The 25,048-nt window shown below is 46.7% G+C and overlaps 1 protein-coding gene across 1 annotated transcript in view; it reads left to right on the top strand.

The window, feature by feature from the left end:
• pdzd8 (PDZ domain containing 8) overlaps positions 1 to 24,812 on the top strand; it is a 64,286-nt gene extending 39,474 nt beyond the window's left edge. Inside the window, exons 4-5 of the mRNA XM_035400631.1 lie at positions 18,434 to 18,596; positions 19,759 to 24,812. Of these exons, the coding sequence (XP_035256522.1) occupies positions 18,434 to 18,596; positions 19,759 to 22,004 (2,409 nt within the window). The 3' untranslated portion in view covers positions 22,005 to 24,812. The remainder of the gene's footprint in view (positions 1 to 18,433; positions 18,597 to 19,758) is intronic.
• Positions 24,813 to 25,048: the final 236 nt, after the last annotated feature.

Genomic DNA, 25,048 nt, shown 5'->3' with positions numbered 1-25,048 from the left:
TCTTTGTACCGGAAACGGAAAACTTGGTTTCCTTCTCTGATCAGATATCCGTGGTTTGTGGTAATTGTAATGTAAACAGACATTTTTTTTTTTTGCGGTGGTCCGGGGTTCCGGGTCCTGCTTCCAGAAGTTTCCTCTTGCCTTGAGGCCCTGCTGCGTGGTGTTCCCACATCTCTGTGTGTCTCACTTCCCAAAGCAAACTGTCCATTGTCGGGCCAAGGTCCGTGTGACCCCTGACCTCACCATAGACGTTTGCGGCTGCAGTCTAGCCTCTGGCTCATATTGGTCTTTGGTGGCTGTGTATTTTGTAATTCTGACCGTGTGTGTTTTTCGCTCATTGTGTCTGTGAATGCCCCACACACTGCAGGGGAAGTCCAGCTAGCTGCATCCTGCCCCTGCAGTGTCACCACATCTTTGCTGTTTGTATACCTTTGTCTTTGGTTGTAATATATAACAACTGCCTTCTGCTTTGAACAGATACATAAATTATCACGCAGTAGTTTAGCATTTGCGTCTTCTCCTTTATTTGAAAAGTGTGTGTGTATGTGTGTATTTGTGAATTTGTGTGTGTGTGTGTGTGTGAGAGAGACAGTGTGTGTGTGAGAGAGAGAGAGAGTGTGTGTGTATTTGAGAGTGCGCGTGTGTGTGCATGTATATGCGTGTGCATGCGTGAGAGAGTGTGTTTGTGTGTGTGTGTGTAAGTGAGAGAGACTGTGTGTGTGTGAGAGAGAGAGTGTGTGTGTGAGAGAGAGAGAGAGAGTGTGTGTGTATTTGAGAGTGCGCGTGTGTGTGCATGTATATGCGTGTGCATGCGTGAGAGAGTGTGTGTGTGTGTAAGTGAGAGAGCGTGTGAGTGTGTGTGAGTGTGTGTGTGGGCTCACCTCTTCTATTGACTGTTTGAGTAGTACCTCCCTGTACAAAGATCATGGGAAGTCCTCTCCTAATCCTCCACGCAGTGACCCCACCCCCCCCCCCCCACCCTCCCCATTCCCCCACCGCTGGTCCCCGTGCAGCCGCTGTGCACACCTTCACGCCCGAGATACAGCGTGGTCACCACTGGGGGGGCGGGGGGGGGGGGTACAGCAGAGGGATAAATTTAGCCCTTTTCCATTACTGCAGCGCAGCGTTTTATTACCGGATATTTGCTCCGTGGTCTGCCCTGCTCCGCCAGGCGTGTTTGCACATCTGCTCGGCTGATTCCGCTCTTTGTGTCCAAGTTAATATTTTTTGACAGCGCGAGGGGGCAGGAGGCCATGTTTCCCTGCCTCCTTCGACAGAAGTTGATATTGACCGGATATGTGAAGTTTGTGTGTGTGTGTGTGTGTGTGTGTATATATTCAGATCTGCGTCTCCTGGTATAGCCTCTGTGTCTCTGGTTGATAGCTCTAATATTTCTCTCCAGTTCTTGTTCAAAGCTTATTGGTCAATTTCTGAAATTAATACAGTAAAATCGTAGATCAATACAGTGTTCTCCCCTCATTTTAATTATGTATAGACACATACATAAACATATCACATCACACACACACACTCACACACATATATATATGTGTGTGTGTGTGTGTGTGTGTACAGGTACACACACACACTTTACACCAGTGAACAGTGTTGTGAAGCCTCACTGAAATTTGGATTTGACTATGTCTACTGTGTATCTGATTTGACTGAAGCTAACTGTGTCATTTGCAGCATTTTAAATGCGGTCAGCGTGGTTGCCTTTGTGTTCTAACACCTCCGTACTGTAGGTGGCAGTCTAGTGTTTGACCACACTTGGTCACTGGTCTCAGGGGCACGTGTAAGCAGCCTCAGTTCGTCGCTATCAGTTGCACTTCAGATCATTCGTACGCATTTGTTATTGTGCTCACCAACTCCCACCTAGTTAAAACAGTCTTAAGGCAACTTTTTGGGGGTGGAAGCCGAAGCAATTTGCCTCTCTCAAATCATGCTGTCGCACGTTCAAGGAATTTTCCTTAAATGGGGTTTTTGCTTGGGGAGAAACGTTTCTGAGTCCACGCTGCTGTAATCGGGCGTCAGCTGACGTTTTGAAGCTCGGCCCTTCTCCAGGAAGTGCGCGGTGCGGCCGCCTCCTCCTGCCAGCGTCCCGGTGCCCCGGGGTCGTGACCTGTCATCACATGACGAACATCGGCAGGCCCTCCGTGCCGAAACGGACGGTAATCCGAGCGGACGTGGCTGCGCAGCTGTGCTCACGTGGTGCGCAGGGCCCGGAGCGTTCCGTTACGGGGGGGTGGGGAGACGTTTCGGGGGGTGTTCGTGGGGCCGGGGGGGGGGGGGGGGGTCGGTGCGCTGTGCAACGCTCTCATGGCTGCAGCTTTCCGCTCTTCTGCGATGTTCGAGAGATTTTTTCCCCTGAGATGCTCTCGGGGCGGGGGTGGGGGGGGGGATGGGGGGAGGAGGGGGGGGAGCTGGGGGTACCTGTGTCCATCGCGGTCCAGGAACTGGGCGAGATCAGAGCTGTCTTTCTGCGTTTGTTCACCCTGCTAGCCGGCTGCGCCCCCTCCTCGGATGAACCCGTGTGACGGGGCTAAGCGTCGCGCTACGCGCTCGGGGCGCCCCTCCCGGCAGTCCGGGGGCAGGAGGCCCGAAAACGCCCGAAACAGGGAGCCCTGCGGAGGACGAGTCTGCGTCGACGTCGTCTTTGTTTCTCTCTCCCGCATGTTCCTCTCGTTCGGGGAAATCGAAAACGAGACGCTTCTTAAGGGTTAGCGTCGGCAATTACCCTAAAAGGAGGCTGACATGTAACAGACGAGCTTGTTTACATACCACATGCGGAGTAATTGCGTTTTAGTCAATCATCGGTGAACTTACGGTGCAATTTTGTGCTGGGCGAATGTTCTTTTTCTCGTTTTACCGCTCAAGTGTTCCTGTTGTTCTAAGTGAGCAGCAAACACGATTCTCTTCTGTACCAAAAAAACAAAAAACAAAAAAAAAAAAAACATCTTCTAAAACGTGTATCTGAAAGTTCGGGACGAAGGTGTGACACTTAAACTGAACAGTGAAAGGCATTACGGTATAATAGCCATTTTCTTTGATGAACAATGTCGCCTGTAGGTGGCAGCACCTGGAGCACGTGTAATTCAGACCCTGGTATTGAATACAGGTGTGTGCACATCATTTTTTTTTTCTTTTTTCTCCACAATAATGATTTCGTAGGCCAGCTCAATCCGTACTTAGAAGCATATATTACCCTGTGCCATTAGGTGAGTCATTCCTGTTCCTTTCACATCAGGCTCCCCTTGTTCTGCATCAGTCTCGCATTATGTTTCTAAAGTGCCACAAGTACCACCTCCTACCCACAACCCCCCACCTGTGTCCACATCTTTCAGTGGAAATCTGACTGACGTAGCTTGTCAACGGCTCGTCGGATGACGGGGGGTGCGGGTGTTCCGTCCCGTGCCCTTTTGTCCGCATAGCTGGGGGGGTGTTTGATGTTCCGTTTGCCTTTTCGCGTGCCCAAGAGCACATTCGGGAACGACGGAACCGACTCTCCTCCGTATCTCTCCTCGAGTTTACACGGTAGTGGAAAAAATAAATAAAAATGGCATTGTGTTGACCAGACCGGAAATTCATATTGACTATCATGGGAATGATCTTTCGGGGGGGAAAATGCAATTTTGCACAGCGTGGGGCTGATTGCTGTAGCAGCCTTGGCGACGGTTAAGAATAGAAAATGAGACTGCTTTTCTGCTTCTGTCCGGATCTGCATAGGTTCATTGGCATTTTGCAATAGAAGCGTTGAGCTACAGCTATGCTACATTTAGAATCTTTAGAAAAACCGAACATTTCAAAGGGCCATTGTGGGATGAGACGTGCCACATGCAGTTTGTTTTGACTTCAGCCAGGAAGGTATGATCCCTCACAAAATAAAACAGGAAAAAGACAAGTATATACGCCTACAATAGCTACGGGTATGTTATCGTAATCAACAGCATTTGGCTTTGAAATTGACGTGAGCCTGATCTGAAACCATATCTTTTATGGTTGTTTGTGGCTAGCTCAATATCCACGTGGCTAAAGCTAAAGCATTAACGGGACTTTTAACGAACAAAATCAAACAAATCGGCTGAACGGTCAAATGTTTTTTTCTGCTGTAGCAAAAATAACGGTCCGCTCGAATTCCATTTGACGACGTCCTGCGGGGCATGCGTTAAAAAGATAAGAAGAGCCGATTTCCCTGGCAGTTTCACCGTAACCAATGAGATTTCAGTCGATAGTTTTGTGGGAATGGCATCAGAGACTGATTTGACAGATGTCGCGGTGCATGACCGATAACAGCAATGCCGCATTACTGACCTCCTACCTCTTTACGAAAAGGCTTCTCTGACGCCCTGCTGCCACGGACGCTCGTTAAAACCCAAATTAGGCTTCCGCCGGTCACTGGCCGTCACCAATCAGATCGTTTCGAGGCTAACAAAAAAACGCCAATATTCTAGAGAAGGCATTTCTCCCGTTGTCATTGTTTGTCAGTCATGACACCTTAAATTGAGCAGGTGTGCTCACATAATGTCAGGGAATAATTAGAAATGAAACCTTACTCTAGTCTAATATGCACAGGCTCTTTGTAAAGAATGGTCTATTTGCAGGTAAGATTTGAATCTTTTTAAAAAATATATAAATATATATACAGCATATGCACATAATAGCCACTTACACACTCTCATAAGAGGTACCTTGTTCAAGGGTATAACAGCAGCATCGCAGCTGGAAATCAAATACACGACCTTTGAGTTGCTTGCCCTCAGCCAGTAACGCACTTTAGCCCAAATTTTTTTTAAATTTCGTGCCAAAGCATTAATTGTTCTACTTAAGTGATTCTATGTTTTCTTACTTTCAAAAACCACTTTTTTTTTTCAATAGTTACATTTTTTAATGTGCCCATAATGCAACTTGAAAGGGATGTCCAAAAGTGAATATGAATGAAAAGTTGGCGGGTTTGAGATACAGCCGTGGTTCTTTTTGTGTGCAATAGGCCTGAGCAACCTTCCAGTGGGCCTATTTTAAACCTTTGCTGTCATAGTGTTGAATAACGGGAACCTGAGAATTCACATGGCCATCTGAAGCATGTGCTGCACAACTTGTCAATCTAGTAAAAGCCACAGATTGTACAAAATGCTGATATTGGTCCTGCGATGGAATGAACGTAGAGCGACAGTGTATTTACTTTGACTCACAACTTCAAAAATGCAAAAGAAAAAAAAAGAAGCGCTATTTGATCACACATCTGCAGCTACCACTTGATTGACAAGCTTCTAGTTGGGGTTAAGGGGATGGGGGGGGATTTTAAATACCAACATGATAAGGAAAGAGGTGCATTTTCAGTGGGGGGGGGGGGGGGGGGGGGGGGGGGCAGCGGTTAAGAAATTGCTTTAGAGGGGGAGATTTGGGCAAGAAGAAAGGATTTTTTTAAATACATTTGTATATTCTTTTTTTTCTTTTTCTTTTTTTTTAATCGAGGCTGAACAAATGCCATTTGATGACGGGCTTATTTTTTTTTTTTTTTTTTTAGAACTGAATGATAATGGAGGAAAAAGCAGTGGCAGTCGGAGTGTTATTTGGGCCAGTCTAAAGAACTGGGTTTCTGTATGTTTAAGTGCAAATTAGCACAGCACAAGAGCACCTTTTTATATCTCCCGTCTCCATAACAACTTCTTTGTCTTCTGTTGTGAACCGGCCTCCTTCATAAGCAATTGCCTCCATGAAAATTCAAATGGTCGTAGGATGACAACGTGGAAGCATAAATTTAGACTTCAATGAGATTTCTTTTTTTTTTTTTCCTGTCTCCATTTAAAATGGGATTTTTTTAATGCGATTTTATTTGCAAAACAAATGCCGGTCGGTCACTGTGTGGATAATCAGATTGCTGCTCTTTTATTGAGCCAGGGGCTGTAAATATAAACACTTTTTTTTTTTTTTTTTTTTTTGCTTCGCCCTAACTGCCTAACGGCGACCTCAAAAAAATGTTCAGCAAAAAAGACAAAAAAAAGTAATCAGGTCTGAATAGATCATCGCAATTCATTTCAAGTGGGTGAAATGGTTCCCAACGTTTGTTTGTAAGTGTCATTTATTTAATTTCTGGCTCTTTGCTGATATTGTAATCTGAGCTGATTATGATGAATACTAATGTGGTAAGACTGATTCAGTAATATAACGCATTTTGGGAGATTAAAGGGCATCTGTGATGGCCTGGTATTTAGGGATGGGGACCATTCCTCATTCGTTATTATTGTTTTTGCTTAGCAAATGTCAGGTTAATCATTATTATTATTTCAGTCGTTTTATGTAAGCTGATGTTTCATAAGGGCACTATGACAAGTCGTGCATGAAATGTTTTCTTCTGCAGAACCTCTGTTGCTGTGATTAATACTACAGCTAAACGATGTGTGAGTTAGACAATTTTATGATGCAAATCATATCGTAGATATATATTCTAATAAATAACCTGAAATACAATTTGTGTATTGTGTAGTGATATAAAACACCTGGCAACCTTGAACCTGTAAACTGGTACAGTAACTGGTTCCTTGTATACGAGGGAGAGATGTTTGTGTGCACTTCCAGTCCGAGGTGGGTTCAGGTGCAGGGTAAAATAGGTAATTTCCAAAAAGGGAAAAAATATCCCCACACCGAAATGGTAAAATCCCAGGAGTTTTTCAAGTTAACATCACAGTGTTTCAGTCGCACCTTCATCTGACGTTGATGCTTGACAGAAGCACGTTACAGAACTCTCTATCCCACATTACTGTGTATGCATTGTGCTGATTGGTTAATGGGGCCTGTAGTACGCTATATAAGCTGTGCTCCTCCCATTCAAGCATCGATGCCTTGTACTTTGCAACTGGAACATTTCCATAACTGGTTTCCTAACCATTAACCTCCAGTGCCAGATACCTCCTCAACAAGGCAAAGGAGAAACATTCACATTACAATTTTCAGTGAATGTATCTTTCTGTGAAAAAAATTGGAACAAAGTTTTAAATGGAATGAAAATTAATATGAATCTGTATCATTAAAATAATAAATTCCAGCATTTACAAACCTTTAATTACTGTAATTGTGTATTACAAATTGGGGAACGAGGTATGGGTTTTGCAAGATTGGGCAGGTTTAACTGTAGTCGTTGCGAACAGACACACTTTGGAAAATGGCTGCCCTGTAAGACAATAGGCGGCAATCAGATGGAATTGGAGGGAACGGAGACTCCTCCGCGTGCGTGCGCTTGCTCCGCTCCGTGACCTCGTGAACTCGCTCTGCAGCGCAGGTCCGCGCGGTCACTGAGCGTCCGCCCCCCCTGTATCTGGGGAAAAAATCTGCTGCGAGGAGCCTGTCCTGCAGCCCTACCCCAAACCGCATTACCGCCCAGCCGGCTCGCCCGTCCCACGGCGGGTCGACGCGTCGGGTCTGACCTAACTCACTTAGACCCCGGTTTGCACCGTAACGTTTTAAACCTTTTATCCAGGGTGCTAATCAAGGTGGACGGTCCCCGTTGTACAAACCCTTGGGCCCCCCCCCAAACCCCCCACCCCCCCCGGCTGTCCAGCCCCAGTGCTGCCGTTAATTGGACGTGGCAGCGAATTGCTGTCTTGTTTGCCTGGGGGGGACTCGTACCCTATAACCATACACAAATCGATCTGACGTGGTATTAGATTAAGTTTCCGGGCAGGCAGGCAGGCAGGCAGGCAGGCAGGCAGCAGCTGGGAGACCGGTCTCTGGCCCTCTGAACCGGCACCCCCTGTGTGAGCACCGCTCCCATGCAACCGGTGGCTGCCCATGCTGGGGCTAGGTAACACCAAACACGGAGAAAACTGCTCCATTCAGACATGCAGTGCTACTGGTTGGGCATTTATAAAAGAACAAACGTTCTCTTTCAGAAATAGCGCGTTTCAAATTCAGTTGTTGATATTTTGTGTTGTGGAGAAAGCTGTGGCACAACAGATAGCCTAAATATGAAATTGTTTGCTGTCATATGTTTTTTTTTTTTCTTTTAAAAGCATAAATAGATAAATATGTCTGTGCAGTCATTCACATAAAAAAATCTGCTTGGCGTATAAAGACTTGATCTCTACTGCTTGCCTAAGCATTTTGGAGTGCATATATGTGTTTGTGAGATTAAGACTGGTCAGTTCAGGTTTAAATGGCACATTGGCAGTGCCCCACGTGTGAATCAAACCTGCAACTACTGAGTTGCATACTACTATAGTTTACTAACCATTATGCTACCACACCTTATGCCTCCTTGTAAAGGGAGGTGCAGCAACTAATTTATGGTTTTCACTGAAGTTATCTTTAAAGTAAATGCATTTGCATTAATTTATATTGTACGATCACAAAACTTGGCAAATGGCTTCTAGGCATTCCTAAAAATTCAAGTCATACAAAATTGCTTCAACCTCTCCTCTACTTTCTAAAATATGAACATTGAACTGTACATAAACGATGCATGATGGGATATGTGGTTCTTGCGTGTCGTTCTCATGGTTTTGAAATCACAGTTTGAAGGATACTTGTTGTAGCAGGTGGGTGGTCATGGTTTTTACAGTGTGACCTAAAGGTCATGAATGACCTCTGACACAGGAGGGTTATTATATTGACCTTTAGCATTTTGTGTGCAGGCTCTCAAAGTGTGAATGTTAAAAAAGAAAATCTTATTCAAAAAATTATGTATTGTAGAGTGAACTACAAAAAAAACCCCCAAAATCAAAATGGCATGTCATTATTTTGTCATTAAGAGCAAGAACGATTTTTAGTGTGAGGCTGCATGGCTATAGACAAAACATGATGTATCTACATTCCCTTTGAAATAATATTACCTGCACGTTCCAAGAACAACCTGTAACTTGTTTGCGACCACAATGGCAAGAATGAAAGTATCAATAAATGTTGGTTTTTTTTTGTTGTTGTTGTAAAATTACTAAACCACTATTTTTGTTAGATCTGAGGGGAAAAAAAAGTAAAAATGTAAGCAGAACTTTGGTGCTACATGTTAGGTAATCGTGCAAATTAGCTGAGTAGATACAGTAAAGTTATTTAGAAAAAGTAAATAAAACATAATACATATCTAGCTATGTTAACGCTCGAGCTACCTAACTAGCTACCTGAAATGTGAAATGTCCTCCTACATGTTTTGAAATGGCAGCTTGACTGGGTGCCAAGACAGTGGGATGGAAACAGACACTGACTGTATCACACACCGATCCTGGCAGCAGTGTTTCTGATGCACTGTTTAGCCAAAATATTTCAAATTTGGTGTCCATGAACTTCATATGTATGTATTTCATGAGCCATTTATTTTATTTGAGTGGGGATACCTTGATGTATGTAAATCAAAGAAAAATGGTTTTAGTTTTTGGGATGTTCTTTTATTGCAAGTACATGTTTATGATGTTTTTTTTTAAATGTTTTAAATTCAATTTTGGTAAGAAGTCATAGAGAGCAAAAATGTAGGTAGGAGTGTTGTAGGTACCAAACTGATATTGCCTATACCCATTAATGTTGATTTCTTAGCACTAATATACATTTGTGTATGTTATATGGTATGTAATTTCTTACATTAATCTCAAATTTTCTGCACCACCATCTATGGAAAAGGAGGATCATTTGTAGTGCTATTTGCATCGGTGCAGTCGCTGTTGCCACAAATCTTAATTTGTTTTTCGAAGGTGATAAACAAAAGCTGCCTGTTCTCTCAGTCGATGATAACGAGATTAGGGAGTCATTCTGGCTCTGGCTTGAAACAAATCTTGAACAAAATATAAAGGTATCGCAGAATAAAGAGAATTAGTTGGTGCTAAAAATATTTTAAAATATCGTTCCAGCCACCTTGCTATTCCTACCACTATGATTTAAAACCTGCAACAAATTGGCGCGATGGCGGTTAGTGTTCCTTTTTTGTTTTCTTATGGAAATGTTGAGGCGCGGTTACAGGAAATGAGCAGTTTTGACACGGTCCCTTATCGAATCTGTTATTGTCATGCTCTTGCTGAGCGATTGCTGCTACTCTTTTTTTTTTTTTTTTTTCCACCTTGTGTGTTATATTGCTCCACAAACCGATTAATTTGTATTCCAGTCATGCCCAGGTCTAACCCAGGTACGGACTCTTAATACCTGTTAAGGGGTATTTGTGACTATAAGATTTGATTGGTAGCACAGGGTGCAACAAAGTCTCTAATACACTAATGTGGCATAGTCATGATTTCACTATTTATATGACGTTTTTTTTAAAAATTGCTCAAGAAAATGGGGAAAGAATTACAACGTGATTGCATCTGTGGGTTGAAAAACTGTGATATTATTAACCTCATCTCTTGTCTTATGATTTTCCATGCAGTAACCGGTTCATATTTTCACTGTTTTCCACAGCTGGTTAAACTGGCTCGAGTGCTTGGCACAGTCTTGTTATTCTGTCGACCTGAATAGAGGTTATAATGTAATTTAACAAATATTTTACCAGATCAATTACTTATTGAAATGTGGGAAAACTTCTTATTCATATGCAAATTAAATATTTAAATAGATTGCCTCTTACCGTACTAAATAAATTGCCTCATGCTCGGTATGAATCTGTACTGCTTTTTGAAAAGATTTTTGAAAGATGTGATCCGTTAGTGATCCTCTCTAGATTGTGCTGGGCCTGGGGCACTCTACAGATTGTTATTGGTCAGACATTCACCCTCGATTTTAATTGGCCAGGATGCACTCTATATTGTGACTGGCCGGGGTACGCACTAGATTGTTATTGGCCTGCAAAACCCATTCAGAATCCGATCAGCTGGGGGAGGGGATCCTCCGTTTGGTTTGAATGGGGATCCGGTCCCTGCGTCAGCTGCGGCGGGAACGTGAGCGTCGACGCACGACCTGCTGCTCTCTGCGCAGATGTACTTCAGCGTGTGAGCACGTGCGCGACGGTGGAAACCGCGGTCACAGGAAGGGCTGTGCGCCCGGGCGCTCGCGACACGCTCGCATTGTGTAACCGCGGCGACGGTGGGAGGGGATTAGCGCGCATAATGGTACTATTTGCACTTCTGGGAAAAGAAAAAAAAAAAAAAAGAAAACCTTCATGGCGGTCGTCAGCCCGGCCCGCATCGCTCGGGCAACAGGTGTGTACATTGGGCTGCTGTTCCCACACGCGGCACAATGGCGTTCAGTCAACACGCGCGTACGCAAACACACAAGTGCGCACACACACGCGTCGCAGCCTCCGAGCGAATCCGGCCCGCGCGGGTCGAGCTGTGATGTCACTTGGCATGTTTGCTCGCTCTCCTGGCATCTGCGGGATGGCTCATTTGTTTCTCGCCGCGCGCCGCGCTGGTCCCTGCCAGACGGGCCTGTCTCTTCAATTGCGGAGTGCAATTTGATGTCTTTGTGCGTTTGAGTTCAAAGGCAGCGCTAGTTTAGCAGAGCATACTACAATCGCGTTGCCGGGTGTGGTTGGTGTTACAAGAGGGAACAACAACGACAACAAAAGAATAAAAATAATAACAATAACATAGCGGCTGTGTGTTTGCTGTGGGTTTGGTGTGTTTGGGCAGAGCGTGAGGAAAGGTGATGGGATGATGCTCTTTGTGAAAAGGCTCTATGAGGAGCGCTGGATAGATTAACCCAGGGCTTGTCCTCGCCGTGGAAAAAAAAAAAGCTCTTGGTTAAAGGACGGCCATCTTTGTTTTTGTTTGTGACTGATCAGATTTGGCTGCCAGTGTCAGACTTTTTGAACAGATCACTACACATATTTTGAACACTGTATATATGTGATGAATTGTATCCTTTGTTAGTACTGATGGTTTAAATAAAGTTCCTATTTTATGAAATGAGCAAAAATAGGAAAACAATACTATTGGCTGGCACTACAGTGAGATTGAAGTTACGTAGCAGTTTCTTGACCCATCTAAAGAATTTTGAAAGCAACACCACAGCATTTTTTTGGAAATCCTCTTTGATTGTATTTATCCTTTGACTGTTAAAAAGACATGCGAGCGTTGTGAAGAATCTGCCAAAACTCAAAGACTCTGCAGACGCTCCTCAGGCGGTAGTTTTCCCTTCAGCCGGAGATCGGTATTCTTCTCCTCCGTTTTTATAAACCGCGGTCCGCTGCGGCGTCTGCAAGGCTGGCGAGCGTGCCTGCTGGACCGGCGGGCACACTTTGCCGGTTTGCGCCATGGACCCGGCGGTATTGGCGCATGTTGGAGAAACAGGCTGGAGGGGGGGGAGGTCATCTGATCGATACCCAGAATCTTCCTCTGAGGAGATGAGGGGCGAGGGGACAGCTCTGCTAATGGAGAGAGAGAGAGAGAGAGAGGGAGGGGGAAAGACAGACAGAGAGAGAGAGCGAGAGAGAAGGGGAGAAAGAGAGAGAGGAGAGAGAGAGAGAAGGGGAGAAAGAGAGAGAGGAGAGAGAGAGAGAAGGGGAGAATGAGAAGGAGAGAGAGGGAGAGTGACAGAGAGAGAGGGAGCGAGAGAGAGAGGAGGGGGAAAGACATAGAGAGAGAGAGAGAGAGAAGGGGAGAAACAGAGAGAGAGTGATAGAGAGAGGAGAGAGAGAGGGAGGGAGGAGAGTGAGAGAGCGAGAGAGAGAGAGAAGGGGAGAAAGACGGAGAGAGGGGGAGAGAGAAGGGGAGAAAGCCAGAGGGGGAGAGAGAGAGAAGTGGAGAAATTACAGTGAGAGAGGGAGAGAGAGAAGAGTGAGAAAGAGAGAGAAGGGGAAAAAGAGAGAGAGAGAGCTAGAGAGGCAGAGAGAGGGGGGAGAGACAGAGAGAGATAGAGAGAGGGTTGAGAGAGAAGAGAGGAAGATAGAGAGAGGAGAGAGAGAAGGGGAGAGAGGAGTGAGAGAGAGAGAGAGAGAGAGAGAGAGAGGGTTTGTGTGGTCCTCACAGAGCAGAGCAGCGTTGGGGTAAATTGCAGTCCCGGGGCGAGCCACACGCTCTGCCTGAGAGCGTCTGTTTACCTGCTCCCTGGCGTTATTGGCTGGGATAAATGCAAAGCCATTCTGCCCCCCCACCCCTCCTCCTCCCCCCCCCCTCCCTGTAATTGCCCTTTGGACGCCGTTCATCCTCGCAAATCGCCCATAATTGCCGCTCGATGCTGTCTGTGTTCGTGCCAGGGTGGATCCGTCTTCCTCCGCTCCTTCTGAGACAACGGCACGGACGCACGAGGTGTCGTTAAATCGCTCTTTTTTTCCCCGCACGGCGAGCGCGGCAGGTGCTTCTGTCCCCCCCCCCCCCGTCCCCGACAGCAGGTACGTACGGTACAGTACGGCAAACTCGAGCGCCGCCGCCCCTTTCCCCAAAACGATCTGAGACGCTAAATAAATAAATAAATAAATAAATAAATAAATGGCAGACGTTTCGGTTATCGTCGGGCCCAGTCGCTAATATTCGCGGGTGTTTCGTATTCGATTACCTGCCGTGTTTGAGGGTTGTTCTGTTTGTGTGTGTTTTTTTTGGGGGGGTTTTTTTTTTTGGACGGGGCGAAAATAGCCCAGCCGTAATGGAGGGGTTGTTGTTGTTCTTGCTGATGCCCGCAGTCCCGCGCCCGGGTCATGCCCAGGTAGGTGGCACGGCCCCGGCCGGTCCTCCCGCCCGCGGGTGCTCGTTAGCGTCCCAGAAGCCCCGGTGAAAGACGAGTTCAGCTCGCCGTGTTCCTGGCTCCTGTGCCCTCGTGCTCTGGTCCTTTTTTTGTTTGGGCCACAGCCACAGCCTTGTTATCCAGGCCTAATTATCTTGTTCAGGCCTGATTTCCTGCTCATTTTAAGCCTCCTTCCCCCCGAAGCGCACCTCCTTTCCTGCCAACCTGCCGAACAAAACGTTATTTCAGTCGAGGCTAGCCCACCGCTGCGTCCACTTCTCCACTGTGGACCAGGTTCAAAACTGAAGCTGCTGTAGTCCTGTGTAGTGGACCGATATGGCTACAGATCTAGAATGTATTATTCAACTCATACGGATGATAGCATTATTCCTAAATGAATAACACTAAAAACAGTAATTAGCATCTAATTGTATTGTAAAACAGTGAACTATGTCAAAAGGGTGTTTTGTATTTCAAAAGGAATACATCAGTGAAATATGAGGCATTTTAACTGACACTGAGTAATTAAATATACTTCCGATAAGGCCCTCTGCATGTGAACTGGCCATCCTTTGGCTTTGCAGTGGTGATGATGCCATTGATGCTATCCATATCTGCCTACACACCTACTGCCCTCTTTAGACAGTTTCTTGTTTGTTTCTTTTTGCCCCGCATTTCACATAGCTACAATTAACTCTAACCATCTGCTCAAATTAATATTATAAACAGGTTTTTTTTTTTCTGCATGCCTTGGGTCCATGTGCAGCTGCCATGGGCAGACTGCAGTCCCCCAGGTGACCAGAGAGGGCGCTGTTGCGTGCACGGTCCTGCTGTGCTGAAAACCGTGTCTCTCCCTGGGCAATGGAAAAGGCAAATTCGGGTTCCCCTCACAGGCTGCCTGGCGACAGTCGGGCCTGGCCGGGTCAGGATTAAATTAAATGCTGCGCCGCGGGGTGCTTCAGTCAGACAGACCCCCCTCCCCCCCCCCCCAGGGCCCCACACCCAGCCCGTTACAGCTTTGGGCTAACGCCACGTGGTCAGGTCACGGAGTGAGGCGGCCATTGTGGTTGTGTGGGTGACTTACGACGCGAACGGAACGGCTTCCGCGCAAAGTTCTGAAGACTTTGATGGAGCTTCAGGCTGTGGCGTCGCGTCTGGCTTGTTTGCTTTGTTAATGAGCCAGAGTGGCGCTGTACGCAGTTCAAAGCCACACGCCATATATGGAAAGGCCCTGTGTTCCGTCACGCCAGGCAGGAGCGCTCCGCCTTTGAACCTGACCTGTGACATCAGCGAGGAGCACGCAGCCGCGTCCGGGCCAATCGTTTTGCATGGCAGAACAGCATGATTTCACAGAACGGTCTGTGAGGAGGACCATGAATTTAAATAGGGAAAGGATATTCGCTTCTTCTTTTCTTTTTTTTTTGTTTTTCGCTAGTTCACTTCAAGTCGTAACTGCAGGTGTCATTGCAATATCGGTCACACGCTATTTGATATGGCAAATGATCGTTTGACTCTGTGTTTTGATTAATCTTTCTTATGAAAAATGACATAAAGAGCTGCCTTGTACTTACAAATGTTTTAAAAATGGTGAAAAGGGTAAGAAAAGGGTAATCTTATCATCATATTGCAAAAAATGAATGATCAAACTTGAATATTTCATATTATCATTGGTCATATACAGGCTATTACAGGGATAAACTGGTGTCACTAAATCAGGAACAGTGAAGCAAGCTTTAGTGAAAGCAGGGTTCTTCTGTAGTTTGGAAGAAAGGCAGTTCTTGTGCTTATTATTATTATTATTATTTTGTGCCCTCAGCTGCTGAATCCTATTCCTAATGGGAACTTAATTGGTGACACAACAGATAAAGCGTTAGTGCCCTTAGGGGGGGATTCTGTGTCCGAAATCCCCCATGAGGGAGGGATTCTCAATCCGAAATCCTCCCTGAGGGGGGATTCTGAATCTGTGAAGTGCTCCAGCGTTGGCGAACGGCGGCCCTCTGGGTTGCCACTTTGCATATATCCTGTGCTTCTTCATTCCCCACTTTAACTTAATCAGCGCCCTCTTCGAGAGTTACAGCAAAACGACAGCGGCATTATTGCCGTCGTTCGTCTTCCCCGGGCGCCCCTCCCGCCACGAGCACTGACCCTGTCATCATATCCAGTGCCTCCTTCAGTGAAGCATTGTGGGTCAGTCACAACCGAAAACCTAGAGACAGTTATTGGTTTTTTGGGGGGGGGGTTTTTTTTTGGAATAGCTTTTGGCTGCACTGACTTGTGAGGCAAAAGTAATTAGTGTGTGCTTAATATGACTAGTTGACATCTTTTTTTTCCGCCCCCTGGAAACCTGGGTCTGATTAAATTCTAGATCAAATTGGATACACATTAAATGTGACGTGTAAGGTAGCCCTCTCATAATATTTGGAGCGCAGGCCTATTAAATTACCCTTTAGAACCAAATGGAAATAAAAATATTTAAGATAAATGCAAGTTGTTTCCTTAAGGAATATTTTTTGTTGTTGTACTATTTTTTTTCTTACTCAACAAATGTTTACTTTATTTCAGTTAGTCGCTGGTTTGAATGTCGTTATGGAATTCAGTAGTATGTTCATCTTGATTGATGGTATTAGCAATTTAGACCAACATATCTCTATCACCACGGAGAATCAGGTGTCTCTTTATGATGATGTATACTTATGTAAATCCTCAGGTGTTGCTCCAGGGTATTGTACAGGTGGATAAAGACTGAACAGGTGTACAATGGGATGCGTGACTTTACTCTGGCACTGACTGACAGTGATTTAGACAGCTGGTGAACCTAAAGGTGAACATTAGCTGTAATTATGGGGTATTCTTGCCTGGCAATTAGCACGTAGAAGCTGATTTCCTTTTTTTGAAAAACTGGCAGTTGTTATCCATCCCTCATCATTGACAGGTGTGATATTGAAGCCTGTGCTTTCTGTAAGTGCCCAAAAGTTTTATATCTTTTCAAGAGGGATACATTTGTGCCTCCCACAAAACCATGAGCGCACCAGGTGCTCTGCTGCCAAATCAAATTTTCGGGGTCTTCCTGTGTTTTCCATTGTTGGAAAATTATTATTATTTTTTTTCTCATTTTTAACGCCATGTCTGCACATGTCTATCGTCTAATTCCTGAGCCGTCTTCTGAGATTGTTTTGTTTCAGATGCTATTTTTACGTTGAATGACTTCTTGAGTGAGATGAATGGTTTGTTGACGTATGTAATTTTTAAGAGTGCTTTGGCCCTTTTTTCCCCCTTCTGCTGCTGGTCAGATGAGACCGTTTACAGGCGTACTGTAAAACTGGAACCAGCTACTTCACTACACCTCATTTTTCCCATGAAAAGTATTGTGATTTTGCAGCAAATTCAAGCACATTAAAGAGTCCTTCACCTAATGCCAGCAATGTCTCCACACTTTTCTCTGTAATACAGATAGTGTTGCATCATGCGGCACAATGTGCTTTCTTCTCTTTTTAATGTTGAAATAAGGACGGATTAACACGGACATGGTAGTAGTCTCTGGACCGTGTGCAAGATGACATGAGTTAGGACTGGAGTTTGTCAGCATGACAGATTTACAACAAACCACAAACCCTCCTAGTGCCTGCACAGTTATGAACATGCTATTGGGTGGGAGGAAAAAAAAAAACTGTCTGAATGTAATCTGTAACAACACTGCCTGCTGTTCCATAAAGTTTATTATCGCAAGCATTGGTGAATGGAGAGAGACTGATTTCCCCGCTCGATTCCCTGATAAGTCTACAGCTGTGTAAATGGCACACTCACTGTAAGATATTCCCTTGCTGGTGTTGCCATATAAGGGCTTTCCTGTTTGCTCAGTCATTGTTTGTTCTGGAGAAAAGTCAAGTGAATAATACTCTGAGTAAATTAATATTCTGTGATTGGTTGCCATCTCAACCAATTCAGATTGGGCGCACTCAAACTCTTGGCAGCGGGAAAAGTATACAGTGTTGTTCAGTGTAAACACGATTATGCTCAAGCTCTTCGTGGTAAAACAAAAAAAAAGAAAATTAAGTAAATAAATCAGTTCTCTTGTTACACCTCTGTAGTCTGTCGTGTTGCTGAGACAGGAAGTGTTTCCGAGCGATGCCATTTTATTATTTTTTTAAAATAATACTTGGATTTTTAAGAAACATTTTATGTATCCTTAATGTGTTCTTTGTGTTGTGCAAACACAGGTCGGCTCCAGTCGGGCACTTTGTGTGTGCCCCTGGTTTTTTGGGGGGTGAGGGGGAGTGATCTGCTCTGCGTGGCTGGATTAATACTCTACTCTTTGCCCATACAGGAGGGAAACCAACAGTCTGAGTGAATCTGGCCAATGGGCTACTCCCAAATGAGCGTTATTGAGGAAAAGTGTACTACAACGACACAGCAAAAATAAACTCTGAATGCCAGATGATGGAAATATTACCTTAAAAAAAAACCATGTAGAATCAGAGACCACTCCACATCTGTATTTCTTTTTATTGTTGGTTTTCAGCACAAAATAATATTGATGGGATTGTGATATGAGAATTATTCTGGCGTAATGTAGAGACAGCCATTTTTCCCCACTTAAAAGAGGGAGGACGAACTTACAATATTTAATAACATACACAGTTTGGGAGGATAATTTGTTTTGGTGTTATTATTGTCCTTGCAGTTCATATTGATAATGTCATTCTTATATTGTAATAAAACATTTCAAAATAAATCCTTTCTTGTGATTGTGTGTGTGTACCACCTCACGACTACTGAACTTGATGCATCGTTGTTCCGTCCCTTTCTGTTCCCACAATTCCCTTGCTGATGGGGAACCCGTGTTCCGTGCCTTCTGTTCCAGACGGAGGTGATCAAAGGCACCGCCCAGAGTTTCGGCATGACGTTCCGGCACGTCCCGGCCAGCGAGGGGGACGCCGTGCACGTCAGCATCGAGACGGTCACCCAGAACTCGCCCGCTGCCCTGGCCGACCTGCAGAAGGGCGATCGACTCATCGCCATCGGGGGTGAGAGAGAGGACGACGCGGGTGCACTGCCAGGAATTAACGGGGGGGGGGGGGGGGACACTGCGGCTGCTTTTCAGCTGACTCCTTTGGACTGAGCACCGTACTTGAACTTTGTATTTTTGGCTGGACCGCAACAGTTGTGGCCCTATAAACGTGAATGTCTGTGACTGAGTGACTGATGAAGTAACACCATTGGTTGGCGGGCTCGGTCTAGGTTTTGACCTGGTCTTGTTGTCTGTAGTTCAGATGCAACCCTCTGTATTCTACCGCATCTGCTCCATTTGAACAGAAAACAAGGTGACTGGCTGTGATTAATTAGATAAAAGATTGATCGGTCATACAGAGTTTGGTGCTATACAGAAAAATTATCACCTAAACACAATTAATGATGACCGGCCATTGTGTAATGATGAATTTTAATGGACATCCAAAAGCCATTTGTACAAAAGTTGGATGTACTTTTGTAAAAGTTAGTTTAGCCGGTCCTCTGTTGGTCACATGACTGTGAGGAGAACCTTAACATGAACCCATTTATTTCATCTGTCACAAGCAGGTGTGACACTTCCTGAAAGTTTAGGAATTATGTCAAGCAGGCAACATGAAGGTTTCATCAGTCATATAAAATTTATATCCTTGAAATTAAATTATGTTTCTGAATGAAGGGGGTACAGGTGTAATTTTTTTTCATTTGATTGTGTTTGGGTTGATTCATTGGGCAGTGGCTTGTAGTTTCTTGATTGAATACATCTTGTAATTATTTGATTGAAGCACACTGGTCAGTTTGATTGCATGGCTGGGGGAGGGGGGGTGGTTTGGGGCAGGGGTGTTACTTTGCTGCCCTTGGTTGTTTTTTGTATTCTCTTCACATTAAAAATATTTGACAAGTATATAATGCATGAGTGAATGGTGCCCTGCGATGAATTGGCGACCTGTCCAGGGTGTTGCATACTGGGCTCCAGTCCCCCTTTACGACACTGAACAGGAATAAGTGGGTTATAAAATGGATGGATAGATGGACAAGTATATAACAAATAATGTAACATGAAGGAAAATATTGAAGTGTTATGGTTACAGTGATAGTAGTGGTAAAAAAACTACATTCTTGAAAAACCCTGAATATCTCAGTGCAGGCTATGATGTCATTTCCTTTGTTTGCCTACAGGGGTGAAAGTGACGTCTTCTGTGCAAGTGCCGAAGCTCCTGAAGCAGGCCGGGGACAAGGTTGTGGTGCTGTACGAAAGGCCGGTCCGTCACCAGATCCCCGCCTCGGGAACCCTCCAGGAAGCGTTCGGCCAGCTGGAGGAGCACAGCTTCCTGTCCCAGCCGGTGTACGAGGAGGACCCGGCTCCCATCACCACCCTGGACGCCGCCGACGGCAAGGACGTGGACTCCGAGTTTGAGGAGCTCATCTTGGACGCCAGGGCGGTCGGCGGTGAGATCAAGGAGGACGTTCTACTCAGCGTAAACCAAAGCCCCAAAAGAACCGTGGTCACTCTCGCCGCCAAACCTCTGGGCAGCATTTCGCCCATCTTGAACCGCAAACTGAACCTGGCCGGGCTTCAGTCCCCCCTGAAGCCGCAGCCGAAGGAGTCGCCCAAGCTCGCGCCTCCTAAAAGCGGCGAGCAGGCCGAGGGCCCCCAGCGACCCACCGTCCCTCCCCCGCCCCCGCCCGGCCGCCCCCCCGTGCCCCCGCGGCCGCAGATCAAGCTGACCCCGGCGTCCTCGGAAACCCAGAGCCTGCTGGTGGAGGTGGGGGAGCCGGTCCCGGAGAAGCCCGAGAGGCCCCCGCCGTTCGCCGGCAACGGGGACAAGCCCGCCGTCGAGAAGCCGGCCGTCAAACCGCCGGACCCCGTCGTCGAGGAGCCGCCGCCGCCGCCCCTGCCCCTGCCGCCCCCGCCGGCGGCTCCCGCCAACCCCAGCAAGCAAGACTTGGCCAAAGACAAGGTGTCCGAGAGCTCCTGCAGCACGAGGGACAGCGTGGAGGAGCACCCCACCTGGGAGTCCTCGGAGGCCGTGTTCCGCAACAAGGCGGCCAGGTGGAGCAAGGCCTCCGCGGTCTTCGAGGTGGAGAGCAATCACAAGTACCTTAACGTGGCGCTCTGGTGCAAGGACCCTTTCAAACTGGGCAGCCTCCTGTGCCTGGGGCACGTGAGCCTGAGCCTCGAGTGCGTCGCCCTGGAGTGCCTGTCCAGGTCCTCGATGGAGTTCCAGAGCACCTTCAGGCTGTGCCCGCCGGAGCCCAGGGCCAGCGTCAGCCGCACGGCCCTGCGCAGCCTCAGCACGCACAAGGGCTTCAACGAGAAGCTGTGCTACGGCGACGTGACGCTCAACTTCACCTACCTGAGCGAGGGCGAGTCGGAGCACTCGAGCGGGCTGGTGGAGCGCGAGGGGGAGGGCGGCCGGGAGGAGGACGAGCAGCAGCAGACCCTCCACCCCGGCGAGGACCTCAGCCACAGCCCCATGCAGATCGTGGAGGTCAAGCACAACTTCCAGGACACCCAGTTCCAGAACCCCACCTGGTGCGAGTACTGCAAGAAGAAGGTGTGGACCAAGGCGGCCTCGCAGTGCATGATCTGCGCCTACGTGTGCCACAAGAAGTGCCAGGAGAAGTGTCTGAACGAGCACCCGTTCTGCATGGGCGCGGACCGGCGGGGCGGCGACCCGGAGGCCAAGTCCACCATCAACCGGGCGACCACGGGCATCACCCGCCACATCATCAACACCAGCTCCCGCCTGCTCAACCTGCGGCAGGTGCCCAAGGCCCGGCTGGCCGAGCAGGCGGCCGACGCCGCGGTGGAGCCCTCCCCCAAGCACACGCCCAACACCTCGGACAACGAGAGCAGCGACACCGAGACCTACGCCGGGGCCAGCCCGTCCAAGCGGCCGCTCGGCGGCGGCGGCGGGGGCGGGGGCGGAGGCGGCGCCGCCAAGCTGGCGCGCAAGGAAGGCGGCCTGGACGACAGCGTCTTCATCGCCGTCAAGGAGATCGGCCGCGACCTCTACCGGGGCCTGCCCACGGACGAGCGCTCGCAGAAGCTGGAGCTGATGCTGGACAAGCTCCAGCAGGAGATCGACCAGGAGCTGGAGCACAACAACGCCCTGCTGCACGAGGAGCGCGAGGCGGCCGACGCCCGCAAGAAGGGCCTGGTCTCCACCGCCCTCACCAAGTCCGGGGAGCGGCTCCAGGCCCTCACCCTGCTCATGATCCACTACCGGGCGGGCATCGAGGACCTGGAGTCCGTCGAGAGCACCTCGCCGTCCGAGCAGCACTGCTTCAAGGCCAAGGGGGCCCCCGAGGACGCCCTCCTGGGGGCGGACGCGTTCGACAGTGACATAGGCAGTCCCGTGGAGGTCCAGCTGTTGGATGACATTACGGAGGAACAGATCTGCGTGGAAGCACTCCCTTAAAGCATTGAGGACACGGGGCTTGTAACCAACAGCAAATTATTTTAAACTTGTCCCCACCCCCCCCCCCCCCTTGTCTGGGAGGGTGGAGGTTGCACATTCATGGCGAACCCATTTAGAGTCACATCCCAGCTGAATTATAGGCATTCTTCCTTGTAAGCTCATCGTTTTCTTTTTAACATTTTTCTGATAAAACGGAAGGGGAACAGCTGATCCGTACTATATATTCATAAAGCGTCTTTGAGTCGGAGTGCTGACCTAAGATCAGTTCTACTCATTCTAGCTTGTTTTGCTAAATCTCCCTGATAATCATCAAAGTTAGGCCATGGACAGGTGAAACCTGATCCTAGATTACCACTCCAAGACACTTAATGGATATGGGCCTTGGTTTTAATGAGGATTCTGTGCACTGGAGGATTTTGTGCCATCTGGCAACTTGACGAGTAGCCTATAGTTGCCTGTACAGCTGTACAGACCCTTCCTTTTCACTCATAATGGATACCCCTATTCACCAGCCATAGACCCTACTGGTGGATATGGAACCTCAATCTCATATCATATCTCTTGAGTTTTTTTTTTTTTTTTAATTCTCCTCATTGTGGTATTCAACGTATAGGCAGCACTTTAAAGATCATAATCTCATATTCATCCACAGAATCCAAATTATCGCAATTTTAACTCCTGTGTTGTACATCGTCTTTCTGGAAGGGTACCGATATTGGGAAATATAATAACCTACAAATTAATATATGTTGCTTTGTTGTTGTGACAAGCCTCCTGCTCTCAAACTCTATACCGTAAATCCTACTGGAAAAGAAGAAAGGAAGGGGAAAAAAAATGTCCAATACTCTGTGTAGTTTCTTTCTGGTGTTGTATTTTTAATCCATGCTGTCACCTGTATTTGTGGGCACATTTTAATTGTATGCTTTGTTCGCATTTCGTCTGGTTTTTAAAGAAAAAAAAACTCTGCTGTTCTTCATCGTATTTGTTTTTTTTGTTGTTGTTTCTTTGTTCTGTTTTTTTTTAATTTTTTTTTTTAAGAAATTGTTTCTGTGTTTAACTGCAAACTGAGAGACAACTGCATGTTTAAATTGTACGGGCAAAAGAGAAAAGAAAACTGTCAGGGGACCAGGGTTGGAGAGACTAACTTTTTAAAATTCTAATTTGTGTGAATTATTTATCACTCAGGCAGGATCAACATACAGTATGTGACTGTCTAGCTATTATTTACTGTAGCCTGCATACTCTGTGCATATGGTGATGCTCTTGCTTAAAGTGTCGCTCTACTAGAAGCCTTTTTTGGGATGGAGATGGGAGTGGGGGATGAAGTCTGTTGAACAAATTGTTATAATAATAGGAATTTCAAATCGAAGAAAGAAAAGAAGCCCTAGCTAAAAACAAATAGGTCATTTTCCCCTCCATCCCAGTCAACAAAGTTATGCCTGCATAATGTACGTGAGTTATGGTGGAATCATCAGACTGTTGCCAAGGAAACGTTGTCTTGACGCCCTGTACAAGCCCCCAAATGAAAGGCCAATTAAGAAATCACATATGGAAGAGGCATGCTTTGGTAATGCTATGTACATTTATGTATATCAGGTGGGGGGACAGACACACGTCAAATGGCCTAATGCTTTTGTTGGGATACAGTGTGTATCGTTGAATACATTTTATTATTTGCTGGGGTCAAGGGGGGTGGAGGGTGGGGGGGGGGGCGAAGGAGAAATCTGTGTTCTGAGTGTGTGCAGACTTGTTTGATTGTGTACGCTTTGCCTTTGAAAGTCATTTTTCATACGAATGAATGTATGCCACTGAATATACACACAGCACAAAATGGCCGCCACGCAAAAATCGCCTGCGAGACCCGGGCCGCAGCGGTTGCAGTGTCGGAAGAACCCGCCGATGTCCCCGTTGTGTGAGATCGTAGCCACCCCCGAAATAAAATCTGTACACGTCTGGTCCCCATGGTTGTTAACAGCAGCCAGGCTCAAAGAAGAAACATTCACTGACAAGGGAGAAAAGAAAGGAGAAGTTTGGTAAATTATATTCACTTTTGAGGCCAAAGTCTCTTTTCCAGCAACTAGAGTGGAATTACTTTGAGTTACAACAGGCCTTCATTTAAAAATGAATGCGGGGGGGGGGGGGGGGGGGCTCTGAAGGTGTGGCAGGATTTCAGAAGTCCCAGAAAGGAGGGAGATCGTAACCAAATTGGGACAGCGGGGTACTGGACTGGATTGGGCAGAATGGAGGACGCTGTGCCGAGAAGGCGGAGCCACATTTTGTGCAATAGGCGCTCTGACGCTCTGTGGATAACTTGGCTGCTACTTTACTATCTACGATTGTTGTATATTCAGATTTTTTTGTGCAATATTTTTGTAGGAAACAAAGACAAAAAAGGTGATTCCCCGGGAACGGATCGAAGTGGCCTAGCGATCTCTACTACCCCCCCTCGTGTCCGTGTCTTTCTCGCTATCTCAAACAAAAGAAAAAAAGAAGGAAAAAGAAGAAAAAACTCCCCCCACTGCAGTTTCCCGCGTTAGCGATGTTCGCTCAGGGCTTGAACGGACGGTTAGCTAGCTAGCCTTCCGCCGCCGTGACTCGTGCACGTTAAGCCCAGGGTTAATCGCTCCAGCCTTGCTCTCCTCATTGGTCGTAACGGTGCAGTACACAAACATTGTCCGCCATTGCTGTTTGCAGTTTGAGCATTTTTCACAAAAAGAGAGAGAGAGAGAGAGATGTTAACACAGATGTAACATGGATCATGTATTCGAGCGCTATTGTACATAGCCTAAATAAACAATCTCACCTGAAGGCTGCGTGGTTTTTTTTTTTTTTTCCTTTCTTCTTTTGTTCAGGAAGTTTATTACGGGTGTTTGAACAGAACTGAAGTTCCGAACGATTCCTAGTGCAGTTTCCCCAATTCACAGCTCATCGAAGCACTCTTAAGTGAGAAAATATACATCACTAATGCCTGATGAATGAACCCTTCAGATTTACTGTACCCCCGTGTTAAGCAGTGTCTAAACATACTTGTGTGTGTGTCAATG

Source organism: Anguilla anguilla, chromosome 18 (assembly GCF_013347855.1).
Source record: "Anguilla anguilla isolate fAngAng1 chromosome 18, fAngAng1.pri, whole genome shotgun sequence".
NCBI classification, from domain to species: domain Eukaryota; kingdom Metazoa; phylum Chordata; class Actinopteri; order Anguilliformes; family Anguillidae; genus Anguilla; species Anguilla anguilla.
The sequence above is the reverse complement of the archived record's forward strand: the minus strand, read 5'-3'. Positions and strand labels throughout refer to the sequence as shown.